Here is a 19052-nt window from a genome sequence, read left to right as displayed (position 1 = left end):
TATTTGTTAAAGAAATTTGTTTGTTCCAGGGTTTGGTTTTAGCTCCTTGATCAAATATAAATTGATTATAGATGCTTAGATTGATTTCTGGAGTTTCTATTCTGTTCTGTTGGTCTATCTATATGTTTGTGTACCAATACCAGGCTGTTTTGATTATAACTGCCTTGTAGTATGTCTTGAAATCTGATATTGTAATGCCTCCAGATTTGGTTTTGTTGTATAATATTGCTTTAGCTATTCAGAGTCTCTTGTGTTCCCATATGAATTTCAGCCTCACATTTTCTAGATCTGAGATTAATGTCTTTGGTATTTTGATTGGTACTGAATCTGTAAATTGCTTTTAGAAGAATGGACATTTTGATTATATTGATTCTTCCAATCCATTAATGAAGATTCTTCCATTTTTTTGTATCCTCTTATTTCTTTCTTTAATGTTTTGTAATTCTCATGGTAGAGATCTTTGACATCCTTGGTTAAATTTATTCTAAGTTACTGGATTTTTTTTTTTTTTTGGTAGCTATTGTGAGTGGGATTGATCTTAGAAGTTCTTTCTCAGCCATGACATTGTCTGTATATACAAAGGCTGTTGGTTTTTGTGTACTAATATTATATCCTACTTTATCAAACTCTTTTATGAATTCCAATAGTCTTATGGTGGAGTCTTTTGGATCCCCTATATATAGAATCATGTCATCTGCAAGTAGGGATAGATTGACTTACTGCTTCCCAATTTGAATCCCTTTGATTTCTTTTTCTTGCCTAATGGCTCTGACTAAAACTTCCAAGACTATATTAAATAGCAATGGTGAGAGTGGGCATCCTTTGTCTGCTTCTGGATCTCAGTGGGAATTGACCAATTTTTCAGCTTCCAGTTTTTCCCCATTCAATAGGATGTTGGAAGGGTGTTGTATTTTATCAAATGCTTTCTTTGCATCTATTGAGATGATCATATGGTTTTTGTTCTTCAATTTGTTAATGCGATGTATCACATTGATTGATTTGTGAATGTTGAACCATTCCTACATACCAGGGACAAATCCCACTTGGACCAAGTGAATGATCTTTCTGATGTGTTGTTGTATTCGATTGGCTAGAAACTTGTTGACGATTTTTATGTCTATGTTCATCAGGGAAATTGGTCTGTAGTTCTCTTTCTCAGTTTCATCTTTTCCAAGTTTAGGAATTAAGGTGATACTGGCTTCTTAGCAAGAATTTGGGAGAATTCCTTCCCTTTCAATTGTTACTAATAACTTGAAAATAAATCGAGTTAGTTCTTTAAATGTCTGGTAGAATTCAGTAATGAAGCCATTCAGTCCTGAGCTTTTCTTTGTTAGGAAGATCTTTATTATTGATTCAGTTTCCATTTTGGTAATAGGTACGTTTAGGTTTTCTGTCTTCATGGTTCAGTTTAGGTATGTATCCAGGAATCTATCCATTTCTTTTAAGTTTCCTGGTTTGTTGGCATACAGCTCTTTGTAGTAATTTCTGATGATTCTTTTTATTTCTGGTCGTCTGTTTTTACATTTCTTTTTTCATCTTTAATTTTATTGATTTGGTTAGTTGGTTAGTCTATTTTTGGTTATTTGGTTAGTTTGGTTAATCTGTTTTTGGTTATTTAGTCCAATGGTGTATCAATTTTGTTTGTTTTTTCAAAAAACCAGCTCTTCGTATTGCTGATCTTTTGTATTTTTTTTTTTTGGTTTCTTATGTTGATTTCTTCTCTATTTTTATTTATTTATTTTCTCCTACTAGATTTTGGTTTGGTTTGCTGTTGTTTTTTCTAAATCCTGGAGATGCATTGATAGTTCATTTATTTTGGTGCCTTTCCAATTTCTTGAAGTAGACACCAATTGCTATAGACTTTTCTCTTAACAATGCTTTTGCTGCATCCCACATGTTTTGATATGTTGTATTGTGATCTTCATTTGTTTTCAGCATTTTTTTTATTTCTCTTTTGATTTCTTCCTTGACCCAATGTTCATTCAGGAGTAGGTTTTTTGATCTCCATGTGTTTGCATATGTTCTAGATATTCCTTAATTGCTGATTTCCAGCTTCATTGCGTTGAGGCTGAGAAGATGCATGGTATGATTTCAGTTTCTTTGGATTTGCTGAGACTTGCTTTATTGCCTAGTATGTGGTCAATCCTAGAGAAAGTTCCATGCACTGCTGTGAAGAATGTGTATTCTGCAACCATAGGATGAAAAGTTGTGTAGATATCTGTTAGGCCCATTGGGTCTATAGTGTTAACTCTGCTTGCTGTTTCCCTGCTGATTTTCTGTCTGGTTTATCTTTCCATAGCTGAAAATAGGGTATTGAAATCCCCCTATTACTATTACATTCAAGTCTATGTCTCCCTTTAGATTCCTTAATATTTCTTTTAAATAGCCAGGTGCCCTTTCATTAGGTGCATATGCATTTATAATAGTGACATCCTTCTGATGAATCAATCCCTTAATCATCACATAGAGCCCTTCTTTGTCTCTTTGAATAGCTTTTGTGTTAAAGTCTATTTTGTCTAATATTAGGATTGTTACACCAGCTTGAGTTTGGTTTCTGTTAGCATGGAATAACTTTTTCCATCCTTTCACTTTCAGTCTGCATACATATGGGTTGGTGAGATGTGCTTCTTTTAGGCAGCAAATAGATGGATTTTATTTTTTAATCCATTCAGCCAGTCTATGTCTTTTAACTGGAGAGCTGAGGCCATTTACATTCAAGGTGACTATTTATAACTATGATTTTTCCTTGCCATTTTTCCATAAATATTCCTATTTTTTATTTTGGATTTCCTTTGTACTTTTACTGTGAGATTTCCTTCCCTTACTTTCTTTTGTAATGGTGACTATGTTTCTGTGTTTCTGTGTGCAGCACATCCTTTTTTTTTTTTTTTTTTGACAGGCAGAGTGGACAGTGAGAGAGAGAGACAGAGAGAAAGGTCTTCCTTTGCCATTGGTTCACCCTCCAATGGCCGCCACGGCCAGCGCACTGCGGCCAGCGCACCGTGCTTGATCTGATGGCAGGAGCCAGGTGCTTATCCTGGTCTCCCCTGGGGTGCAGGGCCCAGGTACTTGGGCCATCCTCCACTGCACTCCTGGGCCATAGCAGAGAGCTGGCCTGGAAGAGGGGCAACCGGGACAGAATCTGGCGCCCCGACCGGGACTAGAACCCGGTGTGCCGGCACCACAAGGCGGAGGATTAGCCTAGTGAGCCGCGGCACTGGCCATGGGCAGCACATCCTTAAGCATCATCTGAAGGGCTGGACCTGTGGTGACAAATTATTTCTATTTGTCATGAAAGGTTTATTTCACCTTCATTCATGAGAGCTTTACAGGGTATAGTATTCTGGTTTGATAGTTCTTTTCTCTTTTTTTAAAATATTTTTATTTATTTTTTTGACAGGCAGAGTGAACAGTGAGAGAGAGAGAGACAGAGAGAAAGGTCTTACTTTTTGCTGTTGGGTTCACCCTCCAATGGCTGCCGCAGTTGGCACGCTGTGGCTGGTGCATCGCGCTGATCCGAAGCCAGGAGCCAGGTGCTTCTCCTGGTCTCCCATGCGGGTGCAGGACCCAAGGACTTGGGCCATCCTCCACTGCACTCCCGGGCCACAGCAGAGAGCTGGCCTGGAAGAGGGGCAACCGGGACAGAATCCGGTGCCCCAACCGGGACTAGAACCCAGTGTGCCATCACCGCAGGCAGAGGATTAGCCTATTGAGCCGCGGCGCCGGCCAGTTCTTTTCTCTTAAGACTTGGAATATGTCTTGCCATTCTCTCCTAACCTCTAGGGTTTCTCATGAGAAGTCTGCTGTGAGTCTAATTGGAGATCCTCTGAAAACAATCTGGTTTTTCTCTTGTGCACATTTTAGAATCTTTTCTTTATGTTTTACTGTGGGGAATTTGATTACAATGTGTCATTGTGAAGATCTTTTCTGGTTTTGTCTATTAGGAGTTCTATGTGCTTCCTCTACTTGGATGTTTCTTTCTTCAAATTGGGGAAATTTCCTGTTATTTCACTAAAAAGGCCTTCTAATCCTTTCACTCTTTCCACACCTTCAGGAACTCCTGGAGCCCATATATTGGGTCACTTTATAGTATCCTGTAGATTCCAAATAGGGTTTTTTACTTTTCTAATTTCTTCTTTTTGTGTTTGGTCTGACTGTATAATTTCCAGTGTTTTGTCTTCTAAGTTGGATATTCTTTCTTTAGCTTCACCATTTCTGTTATTAAAGCTTTGCACTGCATTTTTATTTATTTTATTGAATTATTCATTTCAAAGATTTCTTGATTTCTCTTTAAGATCTCAATTTCATTAGAGAAATTTCTTTCATGTCATGTATGGATTTTAATAGTTCATGCATTTGCTTCTTTTTACTTCTAAGTAATCCTATGATCAAGTTTTTCAGTTCTGTTTCTGGCATTTCTTCAATCTCATCATCTTCACAATCTAGTATTGAAGTGTCGTGTTCTTTTGGGGGCATCATGCTGTCTTTCTTATTCTTGATTCTTGAATTGGTGTGTTTTTTGACGTTTGTATAGATACTCATTGGTTTCTTTTCTTTTTTTCACTGTGGCAGCTATTGTCTTTAGACTATGTGTGGGTTAGTGGGGTGTCTGCTTTCAGGGAATACCTAGACTCATGTGGCAGGTGTGATCTAGGAGCTCTGTTCAGTGCTTCAGGGTGAAGGGCACATCTGAGGTGACACATCCAGGTTTGTTGTGATAAGTCTTTTTTTTTTTTTTTTTTTTTTTTGTTAGAGGGGAGGTTTGTTGTTGTCTGTTGGTGTACACTCAGCTGAGCACCCCTCCTCAAAGGAGACTAGTGCCTGGGTGCTGAACCCAGTGGATATATTATTCATCCACTCTGACACAAGGACCACAAAAAACATCTGTGCAGTCTTCTGTGTAAGCTCAGATTCCCCAGTAATGTGTCTCGCCAGGTAATCAGGGAGCCCTGATCATTTGTAGCCCACCCACAGTGACTGTCCAAAGTCCCAGCCACACCCTGAGTCCTCCCACACAGCCACAGTGTTTTCACAGTCCTGGCATATAAGCCTCCCAAGGTTGCAAGCACCCAGCCCCCTGTCAGTTCTCCCCACCAAACTCAGGAGTTTCTGCTTGGCTGGTTGCTGGGTGTGGATTTGAGCTGTTACACATGTCCAAAATGGCTCCTGCTCTCTATCACCTTGTAACAGAACACTTTTGCAGGGTGTTGGGGAGAGAGAAAATGTGCCCACCCCTTTTCTTTCTCCCCTAGTTTGGCAGATACATTACCTGCCCTGGGGTTCCAAGCTGGATTCCCTCTAAGAACTTCCTGCAGGTGTTTGTTTTTTTTTGTTTTTTTTTTTCGCCAGTGGCTTGGGCTGCTGCAGTCTGGTTTCACCTTACTCTCCAACACTGGTACGGAGGCTCTCAGCTGATGAGGTCCTGAGTTGTGCATGTCCTCACCCTCCATGTAGATCAATTGTATCCCTCCAATTTGCATAAAGTTTCCTCTGCTGTTTTCTCCCTAACCCTTCTCTGAGACTGTACTCTTTCCATTGTTTTTAAACTATCTTCTCCTAGACTGGAGCAGCAAGCTCCCTCCCTACTAAACCAACTTAATCCAGTCTTGCCAAATTGCTCTTTTTTAAAAAAAAGACATTGAGATGAATCATTGAGATTTGTAAGAACTTTACAGAAGTGTTCAGTGCTGAAACTACTGTTCTCTCAGGGTATATTTGCTTGTGCCTTAAAACACATGCTTTAGTAAAAGATTATACTCTTTAGAATTTTAGAATAGTCACCAATGACCTCCCTTTCTCTTCCAAATTACACATTTGATATTTGCTGTATTCCCAGCATCATAGTTGAGCCTAAAAGAATCCTGTGGCTTTCTTAAAATGCTGCTGAAATCCAAAATTTCTTTAACTGCTTCTCAATTCAGTGATTGAACTGTACAGGAAAAATCCATTCTTATTTCATCTCATAGCTCACAAAAAAAGTTATTAACATTTACCCTCATGTGATTATTATGTTAGAGGAAAAGGTTAAGAATGGATACTATTGGCCAGCGCTGTGGCTCACTTGGCTAATCCTCCACCTATGGCGCCGGCACCCTGTGTTCTAGTCCCAGTTGGGGCGCCGGATTCTGTCCCAGTTGCTCCTCTTCCAGTCCAGCTCTCTGCTGTGGCTTGGGAAGGCAGTGGAGGATGGCCCAAGTGCTTGGGCCCTGCACCCACATGGGAGACCAGGAGGAAGCACCTGGCTCCTGGCTTCGGATCGGCACAGCGCGCCAGCCGTAGCGGCCATTTGGGATGTGAACCAATGGAAAAAGAAGACCTTTCTCTCTGTCTCTCTCTCTCACTAACTCTGCCTGTCAAAGAAAAAAAAATAAAAATAAAATAAAATGAATAAAAATAAAAGAATGGATACTATTGGCAACATCCTGACACAATCCTTCCCTTATCAGAATTTTATTTAGAATGATTTTGTTGATATTGGATTTATTTCATTTTTACGTTACATATATTTAGCTATACTTGTGCAGAGCAAAATTATTCAAATATAGCAGGCTTACATTTTAATCCAATTAAATGTTTACCTTCTTTTCTTTCCATTCTCCAAATTTCTTTTTATTTAAAAGCACTAAAATCACTTCCTTTCATTTTATATAGTAGAGTCTACAGCAGAAGTTATTTATATATAAAACAATTTCAGAGCCATTATCAATTGCTTCACTATTGACATTCATTTATTCAGCTATTATTTCTTGAAATAAAAATTGTGACAACAACCAGTGTGGCTAAAAAAATCTCTTTTAAATGTATGCACACCACAAACACACACACACACACACACACAAAGCCTAACTAAAGAAAATAAACCATGTCCAATGAAGTTCCTTAAATCCACCAAAATTTGCAGATGCTAAATTATATTCAGGAAATATGAAAAGAAACCCTCACTCTTTTTCCCAATATGGATTATAGTTCTGCTGGAACCCCTTACTAAGAAAAAGTTGGTAAAATCCTTCCACTTCATTCTATTCTTGGACTTCTTTATCAGCCTGAAGTTATTAATAGATGCATTATGCCCCCAGAAGTAGCAATTCCCTCTTTTTTTATATTCACTATTGCATTCTACCTCTCTTCACCTCTGATAATCATTGTAGAAGGTGGAAGCTTGATAATGAGTGAGAAGACCTCCCTTCCTGTGGGTGATAGGGGTCCTTTCCTGTGATCATTCAGTGCAGGAGCTCTCAACCTGTGATCCCCAGAGCATCCACGTTAGCATCACCAGGGGCTTGTTAGAAATACAATGATCTGACTCAGTGTGGGACCTAGCAAATCCATGTTTTAATAAGCCTCCAGGTGATGGAGAAGCACACTAAAGTTAGAAAACCACTAATTAATGGATTAACATGACGATCACCCACCAGATACTACACAGAAAATTCCATGTGATCCTTGAAGATTTTCAACAAATTTCCTCTTTAGATGCAGGAAGAAACAATGTAATAAGGTACTGTGATTTTTGGATATATTGCAAATTTAAAAAATTATTCCTGAACAGTCATGGCTATGGAGAATTTAGCTTAGTCTTCAATATGCAATCTAAGAACTTCAAAGACTGAGGGGTCATACTGGATTGAATAGCTTCCCCACAAATTTGTGTCCACCTGGAACCCCAAGTGACTTTACTTAGAAACAGGGTCTTTCTGACCTAATTTAGAAACAGCATCTTTGCAGATAGAATGCTTAAGATGAGGTGATAATGGATACTGTGGGCCCTCAGTTCAGTGCCTTGTTTTCTAACCAGAAGGTCATGTGGAGAGACACAAAGTGAAGAAAGCAGAGGTTGGAGTTGTGCTGGCACAAGCCAAGGAATGACAAGTATTGCTGGCAACAACATGTCCCCAAGAGAGAGGCAAGCATTTCTCTCCCAGAGCCTCCAGAAGGAACCAATTCTGCTAACACCTTGATATTGGACTTTTAGAACCCTGAACTGTGAGAGAACACATCCCTGCTCTTTTCAGCCACCCAGTTTTTGCTTAATTGTTAAAGAAGCCCTTGCAAATTAACAGCAGTCTTCATAGGGGTTATATTTTATGAGTATTCTTGGTCTTGCTCTCAGTCTATAAAGACATTCTCACTAAACTGTACTCTGTAAAGAAGGATGTCCTCATTCCCACATTAGCAATCCTACTTGTCTCCTCTGCCCCATCTACCTTGAAATTTTTGTGTGCTTATTGTTTCAGAGTTTTACTGAGGAACAATTGACTAATGAAAGTTCTGGATATTCAAGTTGTATGAAGTGATTTTTTGATATACATATACAAGGTGAAATTATTACCAGAATCAAGTTAATTGCCACATTTGTTGCCTTGCATAGTTCTCTTCATGTCAGGATGGGTAAGAATAATTAAAATCTACTCTCTTGGGTGGGTGTTATGGTAGAGCAGATAGTCACCCACTTAGGATGCCCACATTCTATATCAGAATGCCTGGTCCAAGTCCCAGTGACTGCTTCCCATCCAGCTTCCTGCCCAGTCATCTGGGGGGCTGCAGGTGATGGTCCAAGTACTTGGGTTCTTGCCACTTACACAGGAAACCTGGGTAGAGTTCCTAGGTCCTGGCTTCAGCCTGGCCCAACCCTGTTTTTTTTTTTAAAGATTTATTTTATTTTACTTGAAAGCCAAGAAAATGGGGTGGAGGGGAAAGAGAGAGAGAGAGGGAGAAAGAAGGAGAAAGAAAAAAAGGGGAGGGGGAGAGAAAGATTGAACAGATTGAAAGAGAAATCTATCCACTGCCTTATTCACCAAATGCCTGAAGTAGCCAGTTCTGGGCCAGGCCAAACCCAGCAGCCAAGAACTCCATCCTAGTCTTCTACATGGTGGCAGGGGGCTAAATATTTGGGCCATAATCCATCGCCTTCCCAGGCACACTAACAATGAGTTGGATCAGAAATGGAGAAGCACGGACTCTAACTGGCACTCCAATACAGGATGCCAACATTGCAAGCAGCAGCTGTGCCACAATGCCAGGTCCTCGTCCCTGGCTTTTTCAGGCATCTGGGGTATGAACCAGCAGCTGGAAATTACTTCTCTATTTGTCACCCCACCTTTCAAATAGGTATATCTTAAAAAAAAAAAAAAAAAAAACTGGCCAGCGCTGCGGCTCAATAGGCTAATCCTCCGCCTTGCGGCGCTGGCACACCGGGTTCTAGTCCCAGTCAGGGCACCAGATTCTGTCCCGGTTGCCCCTCTTCCAGTCCAGCTCTCTGCTGTGGCCTGGGAGTGCAGTGGAGGATGGCCCAAGTGCTTGGGCCCTGCACTCACATGGGAGACCAGCAGAAGCACCTGGCTCCCAGTTTCGGATCAGCGTGGTGCGCCGGCCGCAGCGGCCATTGGAGGGTGAACCAATGGCAAAGGAAGACCTTTCTCTCTGTCTCTCTCTCTCTCACTGTCCACTCTGACTGTCAAAAAAAAAAAAAAAAAAAAACTATTCTCTCAGCAAATTTAAGATATGCGATATAAAGATTGTTACCGCAATGTACATTATTGGGACACCAGGATTTTTTCAAATCATAATGGCAAAGTTTGTAGCCTTTGATCAATATCTCCATGTTTTAGAATCATCTTTGAAGAACCTGGTTTTAACTGTGAAAGTCCTTTTCTTATTTATTGTTGTTGGAGGGAAACTATCTCCCAGGGAACATTAAATGTCAAACTCTTCATTGTGAAGAAATAAGGTATTTGTATTTTTAGATATAAATGATGCCTGTTATCTCCCATCCATCTGTCTTTCAAAAACTTGTAGATTGAGTGGATTAGGCTTATTCAGCAGCTTTATACTCATTTGTTCACATACATAGCAGGCCTTTTAATTAGACCATTTGACCACTTTATATGCAAATAACTAATACTATTAAGTGTATCTGTGTCTCCTTCTGTTGCTGTTTTGGTTGTGTCACAAATGCATTGACCCTCTGCAAACAGGGTTAATTAGAGAGCGCTGGTGTGAGGCCCGTGAATGAGGTGGCTGCCAGCTGTAGATGCAAGATGAAAGAGATTTATCAGGCAAAGCTTCTTGTGTCTTAAACACAATACGTGCAATTATGAACAAACTATTTAGGGAGCCTGCCTTAAAGAGATGACTTGGCATTCTGTGTACCTTTCATAGTTCCATGAACTCTGTTTGGGATGGTATTTTTCCCATGTTATTTTGACTTAGCAAAGCATCTCCATGTCCATATATAAGTAGGTTATTTTAAAATTCTTATGAATTGAAACATTTAATCAGAAGACAACTCTGCTAAAATAATTTAAATGACAAAATACCTGTATTTATTAGATGTAGATTGATGTTATTCCTATAATCATTAAAAGAAATATATAAATGAAAATGAATATTTGCTTCACTCTTTAACATATCTACTATGTGCCAAATGTTAGATATTAGAAATAGAGAAGAAATTGAAAATCTTTCAAGGAATGAGAATGTGGCAGGGAAAGGGACTAATAGTTATAAATGGAGGTGCCGCGGCTCACTAGGCTAATCCTCCACCTTGCGGCTCCGGCACACCGGGTTCTAGTCCCGGTCGGGGCGCCAGATTCTGTCCCAGTTGACCCTCTTCCAGGCCAGCTCTCTGCTGTGGCCAGGGAGTGCAGTGGAGGATGGCCCAAGTGCTTGGGCCCTGCACCCCATGGGAGACCAGGAGAAGCACCTGGCTCCTGCCTTCGGATTAGCGTGGTGCGCTGGCCGCGGCGGCCATTGGAGGGTGAACCAACGGCAAAAGGAAGACCTTTCTCCCTGTCTCTCTCTCACTGTCCACTCTGCCTGTCCAAAAACAAAGAAAAACAAAACAAAACAAAACAAAAACAAAAAACCAAATAGTTATAAATGGGCTTATATACAGAATTGGAGCCCTTTGGGTAGGGAAAATTTGAAAGAATACTGTACTGATTTCCTAGAGCTTCCCTAAAAGCTTGATGACTTAAAAGAAAAGAAATTTATTCTGTCATATTCTAGAAGCTAGAAGACTAAAATCAGAATTCCAACAAGGCTTTCCTCCCTCTGAAGGCTCTAGGAGGGGATCCTTCCTTCCGATTCTAGTGACTCCAGATTCCTTGGCTCCACTCTCTACTTCCATCATCACACGATCTGCTTTCTCTCTCTCTCTTTTCTCCTTTTCTGTTTCTTATAAAAACATGTGGCATTGGATATAGAGCCAATTGTAATACACAGTGGCCTCTTCTCAAGATCTTTAACTTAACCACGTTGATTAAAAGGATTTTGTCCAACTAACATTACATTCAAAGGCTCCAGATGGACAGGTCTTTGTGGGTCACCATTCAACTTAATTACAGCTACCAAGAGAAGGTGATATCTCCATTGCAGAGAAGGTTTGAGGAGAGAGGGTAGACAAACAGTAAGTTCTCTTTGAGAACAGACAGTGCCCAAGGCTTTCCTAATTATAACCCAATGCCTGGCACATAGCAAGCACTCAGTGACTGGGGGATTATTGATGAAAATATTGGTGAAAATGTCCAGTACAAGTATAGCCATCAGGAGAGAGATTTGGGTTGGATAGAAGTTGCGTAACATCACCAAGGGAAGCTCTGTGGGAATAGAAAAGCATAAAGCAAATCTCAAAAGGCAGTTCTTTGGGAAAGTCTCTGTAGAAGTGGAGGAAGATTCCCTAGAGGAAAAACCAGGAGAAAACAGTGGCATAGAAGACAAGAAAGGAATGAATATTTTATGAACAAAGTTGCCAGGTTAGGCTAAGCTGATAAAAGCCTAGATTTTGGAACTTTGATGTAAGCAATTTCAGAAGTTAGGAATCCAATTTCCAGTCTATTAAAAATGATACAAAGTTTAACAAACATCCCTAATGGACAACAAAATGAAACCAATACACAGTTTGCCCTCCGTAATATCCCATAAATATGTTTCAGGGAAAGGTCTCTTTTAAAAGTCTGTGTGAGGACACATATCTGCGACCTCTCTCCTTTGACTCACAGACACAGAAACCGACTACACAAGTTGCCGTGGATCATTAAGGCTGCTGTGCTGGAGCCTTCCCCTTGTAAACTCTCTGCCCACCGCAGGAATACTTAACATATTCACAGTAGGAAGAACACAGTTTCCAAAATGCATTTCTGATTCCAATCTTCCATGTAAATGAATATTCTTTGGGCATCATACTATACCAGCTATAAAGCATCCGGCACATAAAACATGAAACAGAGAACTTCCTGATCAATAATGTGAAATATATAAAGAATACATGAAGCCTTCATGTTTATATGCTATAGAGATTTAAAACCACATAGCACTTTGAAGACATCATCAGCTCTTTCTTTTACAACCACATCTGCTCTTAAGTGGATTTGGGTTTTCTTAAGTTAATAAGTGAAGGGCCTAATGATTATAATCTCATCTGCTGTTAGGACACTGAAGAAACTCATGGTATGCAGTCAATACACCACAAACTTGGCATTTTCAGTGACATGCTAAGGAACAGTTGAACACTGAGGTTTCTTTCTGTAGCTTGATATTCCCCTCACAGCATTCTTGAATTAGTAACCATAGTGGCTATGTACTGTTTATTTGTATCAACTCATTTTATGAAAAATTTGAGAATAAGTTTGAGTACTTGGGATGTTTTTTTTATTTAAATGGTAACAATCATGAGTAACTTTTGAAGCCTTTTTTTCAGTATTCCCAGACATTGGCAACTGTGTTCATTTCAAGACATAAAAGTAGACTCACCATTCCTTATCTTAACAGGGTGAGTTTTAAATTTAGGCAAAACAAAATTTTTTTTTTTAGTTAACTTTTTAGTGTTACAGATTTTTAAAACGCATGGATTTTTGTGGAGTTCTTAAGGGAATCATTTGAAGTTTTTTTTTTTTTAAAGATTTATTTATTTATTTGAAAGAGTAACACAGAGAGAGGAGAGGCAGAGAGAGAGAGGTCTTCAACCCGCTGGTTCACTCCCCAGTTGGCCACAACGGCTGGAGCTGTGCTGATCCGGAGCCAGGAGCCAGGAGCTTCTTCCAGGTCTCCCATGTGAGTGCAGGGGCCTAAGGGCTTGGGCCATCTTCTAGTGTTTTCCCAAGCTATAGCATAGAGCTGGATGGGAAGTGGAGGAGCCGGATCTTGAATCAGCGACCATATGGGATGCCAGTGCTTCAGGCCAGGGCATTAACCGGCTGTGCCACAGTGCTGGCCCCAAAAGTTTTGTTTTATAAATCCTTCATGTTAGACTTTATAAATCAAAATTTGAAAGTATTCAGATTGGTAAAAAATCATTAAGCTGGATCATACACAAAATCTCACATACCATTATAAATTGTTGTATTTATAATAACTGATATATATTAAAATATATGAACATGAATAATGCCAACAGGATATAGATAAACACAGCCTTTATCTTGAATCACAAAATGTTACATATATTTTAGAAAATTCTACCTAACTGCTATTTTATGTCAAATTCAATTAAGAGATGAGTGGAAGGTTTCAACACGTTTTTAAAAAGCCCAGCAGTATATTTCCTACCGTTTTTTGATTTATAATCACAATCTACATATACTTAGCTAATTAGAATCTAACAAGCCTTCACTCAAGAGAGAATTCCTATCTCCATAAAGCTTTTATCCTTGACCTACTTATAATGTCAATATCAAGTTCCTTATTCTGCATGTTTGTTTTTTAAAAGACATAATTACATGTTATTTTCCTGCATGTTGCAATTATGAGACTTTCTTTATATGAATATTGCTTTTGGTGAGAATGTTCTTTGAAAGTGTAGGAAAAAATTAACTGTTTTTTTCTATAGGAACACTTTATAAAAGCAATAGATTGGAAATGAAACACATTCCAATATGCATCTGAGTCTTTGTTATTCACAATAGATGAAAGGTAATTTTATAAAAAATAATGCCAAGAAAAGTTTAACCTGAGATTTCATAGTTTATCATAAGTCAAATATGTTATTCTACCAATAGGGTAGCCTCACACCACACTGTAACCCACTGTGTATGTGTGCGTGACTGTGTGTGTGTGCATAGTAATATAATTTGCCAAGACATTTGGGAATTACAACTTTGAGAGAAACTTAGATTTACAGTGGATTTTGGTTGTAAGTGATGTGATTTTGTGATTAAGAGATCAGAGTCTTAGGTAAAATATTCTCCTTGTCAGTTATTTGGGGTTTATCTCACTTCCCCCAAATTTCCCACCTCTTGCATCTTTTCACTTTGTATCACTGCCTTTTCTTCTTCTCCCTCTTTTTTGTAAGGAACATTTATTAAGTCTCAAATATACCAAGAATAAAAACCTTTTAGATTTTTATTTTTTATTTGAAAGAGAAAGAGCTCCAGTACATTGGTTCACTCCCCAAAGGCTGAGCTGGGAGTCAAGCAAGGAGATGGGAACACTATCCTGGTCTCCTGTGTGGGTGTGAGGGACTCAACTACTTCAGCCATCACTGCTGCCTCCCAGGGTCTTCATTGTACTCTGATGTGGGACACAGGTATCTTAACCTGTGGACTGCCCACTCCCCTTCTCTTTTGTCCTTTGATTTTCCTTTCTTTCACTGACCTAAAGTTGCCCCACAGATAATCATAAAGAGCTCCACTCATTATTATTCTTTTCAAATTTATCTCCAAAGCAATCATCTTTTGTTCCCTAATCATTAATCCATGATCTTTTTTTTTTTTTTTTTTGGTGCCAATGTTAAATACAGGTTTATTCAAGACATTGCATTTTCCACTTAGATACAGTGCTTATAAAGTGCAATGTTATTTCTTTTCCCTGTGCACATGTTCCATATTCAAGTATTGAGAATGCCCAGTAATTTACTATAGCAGCTGAACTTTAAAACTGCCACAGAATTTGCTACAAATTTGGGTCCTTCCATCTTTTACTGTGTGGAACAATGCTGCATCTACAATGGGATTGGCTTAATCAACCTCTTCAATGGTGGGCCCTGAGGAAGCACCACCAGATGGAGGAGCTCCCCCACCAGGGAAGCCCCCAGGCATGCCCCCTGGCATGCCCCCTGCACTCTGGTACAGCTTGGTGATGATTGGGTTGCAGACTTTCTCCAGTTCTTTCTGCTGATGTTCAAATTCTTCCTTTTCTGCAGTCTGGTTCTTATCCAGCCAGTTGATGATTTCATTGCATTTGTCAAGAATCTTCTGTTTATCCTCGTCATTAATCTTGCCTTGAAGTTTTTCATCTTCAACAGTTGCCTTCATGTTGAATGCATAGGACTCAAGTGAATTCTTGGAAGACACCTTGTCCCTCTGCTTCTCATCTTCAGCCTTATACTTCTCAGCTTCCTGGACCATACGCTCAATGTCTTCCTTGTTCAAACGGCCCTTGTCGTTAGTAATGGTGATCTTGTTCTCTTTTCCTGTACTCTTATCCACAGCAGATACATTAAGAATGCCATTGGCATCAATATCAAATGTGACTTCGATCTGAGGAACACCACGGGGTGCAAGAGGTATGCCTGTGAGCTCAAACTTGCCGAGCAGATTGTTATCCTTGGTCATGGCATGCTCACCTTCATAAACCTGAATGAGCACGCCAGGCTGGTTGTCGGAGTAGGTGGTGAAGGTCTGTGTCTGCTTGGTAGGGATGGTAGTTTTGCGCTTGATGAGGACAGTCATGACTCCACCAGCAGTTTCAATCCCAAGTGATAGAGGAGTGACATCCAACAGCAACAGATCTTGAACATTCTCAGATTTGTCTCCAGACAGGATGGCTGCCTGGACAGCTGCACCATAGGCAACAGCCTCGTCAGGGTTGATGCTCTTATTCAGTTCTTTCCCATTGAAGAAGTCTTGAAGCAGCTTCTGAATCTTGGGAATTCTAGTAGAACCACCCACCAGGACAATATCATGGATCTGAGACTTATCTAACTTGGCATCTCGAAGGGCTTTCTCGACAGGGTCCAGGGTGCCACGGAAAAGGTCAGCATTCAACTCTTCAAATCAAGCACGGGTGATGGACGTATAGAAGTCGATTCCCTCATAGAGAGAATCGATCTCAATGCTGGCCTGGGTGCTGGAAGAGAGGGTACGTTTAGCTCGCTCACAAGCTGTGCGGAGACGCCTGACAGCTCTCTTGTTCTCACTGATGTCCTTCTTATGCTTGCGCTTGAACTCGGCAATAAAATGGTTGACCATTCGGTTGTCGAAGTCTTCTCCACCTAAGTGGGTGTCTCCAGCTGTGGATTTGACCTCAAAAATTCCATCTTCAATTGTGAGGATGGACACATCAAAAGTGCCACCTCCCAGGTCAAAAATCAGCACATTTCTCTCAGCCCCAACCTTTTTGTCTAAGCCATAAGCAATAGCAGCGGCAGTTGGCTCATTGATAATTCTCAGTACATTGAGACCAGCAATGGTTCCAGCATCTTTGGTTGTTTGACGCTGAGAGTCATTGAAGTAGGCTGGCACTGTGACCACAGCATTGGTAACAGTCTTCCCCAGGTATGCTTCTGCAATTTCCTTCATCTTCGTCAGAACCATTGATGACACCTCCTCTGGGTAGAAACTTTTCGTCTCTCCCTTGTACTCTACTTGCACCTTGGGTCTGCCGGCATCATTCACCACCATGAAGGGCCAATGTTTCATGTCGGATTGAACGACAGCATCATCAAATCTGCGTCCGATCAATCGCTTGGCATCAAAAACCATGTTGGTGGGGTTCATCGCAACTTGATTCTTTGCAGCATCACCGATCAGTCGTTCGGTGTCAATGAAGGCGACATAGCTTGGGGTGGTTCGGTTGCCCTGATCATTGGCAATTATCTCCACTTTCCCATGCTGGAAGACACCCACGCACGAGTAGGTGGTGCCAAGATCAATGCCGACTGCGGGTCCCTTAGACATGATTGCTTGCGCGAAGGCCCGGCTCGGCTCAGAAAAATAGTACGTCCGGCCGAAAAGGTGTCACCGACTCCAATAATCCATGATCTTCATAACTGTCAATCAAGCATCTTGGTCAACCTGAGAAAACTGGGTCACTGGCCTCTCCACCACAAAACATTGACACTTAACGTTGATTCCAGTAAAGAAAAGTCAAGCAACATGTGCCTCTACCTTTTGTAAAAGGGCCTGGCAGGACTGAAATCATTGGTTCCAGTCCACCAGGGGATGAGTCATGTTCATACATATGCACACAAAACATTCATGTGTGAAGAAATGAGTGAGCATGGGAAGGTCTAACCCAACTCAAGAGAGAGCAGGGAGGAGAAACTGCAGCTGTAGAAGAGAACTGCAGCTGAGAGAAAAGGTAACTATTGTACTAACCTCCAAAAGGATCGCTCAAGAAAGACCCAGAGCACAGGTGAAAGGTTAGTATTCAGAAAGCGGGGTAAGAGAGGAAGTGAACCAGCAAAGATAAGGGCAACTTTAGAGGTAAATGGAAAGGAAATTGAAAGAAACACTGTTGAGTGGCATCTCTATCTTGGTGAAACAGTGAAAAGGTAAGGGTGGAACTTAGGTCTTGAAAAGAACTAAAAAAGACTCATTTTGCTCAAATACATACTGTATTAGGATTCTGCACAGAGACAGAACCAACAGTGGGGGCCGGGAGGACATATATAGAGAGAGGGAGAGATTTATTTTAAGGAATTGGCTTACACAATTATGGAGGCTCATGAGTCCAAAATCTGCAGAGACAGTTTGGAGATCCAGAAAGAGCTGGTGTTGTGGGTCATGCACAGAGTGTTTTCTGCTGTATCTCTTCCTGCTTGGGAAGGTCAGCTATTGTTCTGTTAAAGCCTTCCACTGATTGTACAATCCCCTACCCATATTATGGAGGGAAATCTCCTTTTTCAAAGTCCACTCATTTACATATTAATTTTGTTCACAAACACTCACCCACAGAAACATTCAGAATAATATTTGACCTAATATCTAAGTACCATGGCTTAGTTAGGCTGACAACATCAAATTAACCACGAGACATATATTCCCCTAGCTGCTTGGATAACTTCTTGATCTTCCAGAACTGGTTTACCCATCTACCCTGGAAACCTTCCCATAAACTCATTCCAGATAGGACTTTGTTTTTCTGAGCAAAATTGCCAGATCACACAGTGTTTTCTTTGTCATATAAACATATCATTCTCTAACAACCCTACTAGAATCTACACCCTGCTAAGCACATGGATATTTTGGTCTTTTGTGGGTTTTATTTATTTATTTATTTATTGGTCATTATTCACAGCTGTATCTCCAGCAGTCAAAATGTCATGACTGTATTATAGGAATTCAATATCAATATTGATATTGAGTGAATAAGTGAGTTGAATTAATTCCTTGAAGGGAATAAAAGATAAGTAACATACCAAATGCTTAATGTATGTAATTTTTCTTATCCTGGAACAATTCTGTTTTATACAAAATAGTTTGAAGGAAACTTTTGAAGAATTTATAGAGGTTTGTATTTTTATCCCTCTGAATAAATTGTACTAGCAACTAGGATTACACAGAAAATAGTGGTGGTAGGAATCAGACATCAGCATTTTTTTCCAGTTCTACAGGTAATTCCAAATGATTCTGAATCCTTGCACTAGATATAGTTAAGTTGTGGAATTTGTTCAGAAAAGTTAGAAAAAAAAATTGAGTATTGGAGCCGGTTCTGTGGTGCAGTGGGCAAAGCCACCCATGCAGTGCCGGCATCCCATATGGGTGCCGGTTTGAGGTTGGCTGCTCCACTTCTGATCCTGCTCTCTGCTATATCCAGGGAAAGCAATGTAAGATGGCTCAAAGTCCTTGGGCCCCTGCATACTTGTGGGAGACCCAGAAAAAGTTCCTGGTTCCTGGCTTCGGATTGGCACAGCTCCAGCCTTTCCAGCCATTTGGAGAGTGAGCCAGCAGATGGAAGATCTCTCTGTGACTGTCTGTCTGTCTGTCTCTGCTTCTGCCTCTCTGTAACCCTGCCTTTCAATAAATAAATCTCAAAATAATGGGTAGTTCTGTGGAAGGCAGGACCATTGTGGAACAACACTAGGATGGAAACTTCGAGTAGGGAGCAGAGAAGAT

General features: G+C 40.4%; 2 protein-coding genes and 1 pseudogene across 9 annotated transcripts in view; 1 reads left to right on the top strand and 2 right to left on the bottom strand.

Annotated features, from left to right (window-relative positions):
• DTNA (dystrobrevin alpha) overlaps positions 1-19052 on the top strand; it is a 432447-nt gene that overhangs the window by 96595 nt on the left and 316800 nt on the right. The window lies entirely within an intron of this gene.
• LOC138844032 (heat shock cognate 71 kDa protein pseudogene) lies at positions 14893-15665 on the bottom strand (annotated as a pseudogene).
• On the bottom strand, positions 15127-16892 carry LOC100356572 (heat shock cognate 71 kDa protein). Its single transcript, XM_051859142.2, has one exon. The coding sequence runs from the start codon at positions 16890-16892 to the stop codon at positions 15990-15992; it is 903 nt and encodes a 300-aa protein (XP_051715102.2). The 3' UTR covers positions 15127-15989.

This window comes from Oryctolagus cuniculus, chromosome 10 (assembly GCF_964237555.1).
Source record: "Oryctolagus cuniculus chromosome 10, mOryCun1.1, whole genome shotgun sequence".
Taxonomy (NCBI): domain Eukaryota; kingdom Metazoa; phylum Chordata; class Mammalia; order Lagomorpha; family Leporidae; genus Oryctolagus; species Oryctolagus cuniculus.
Note: the sequence above shows the minus strand (reverse complement) of the source record. Positions and strands in the feature narration are given on the sequence as shown.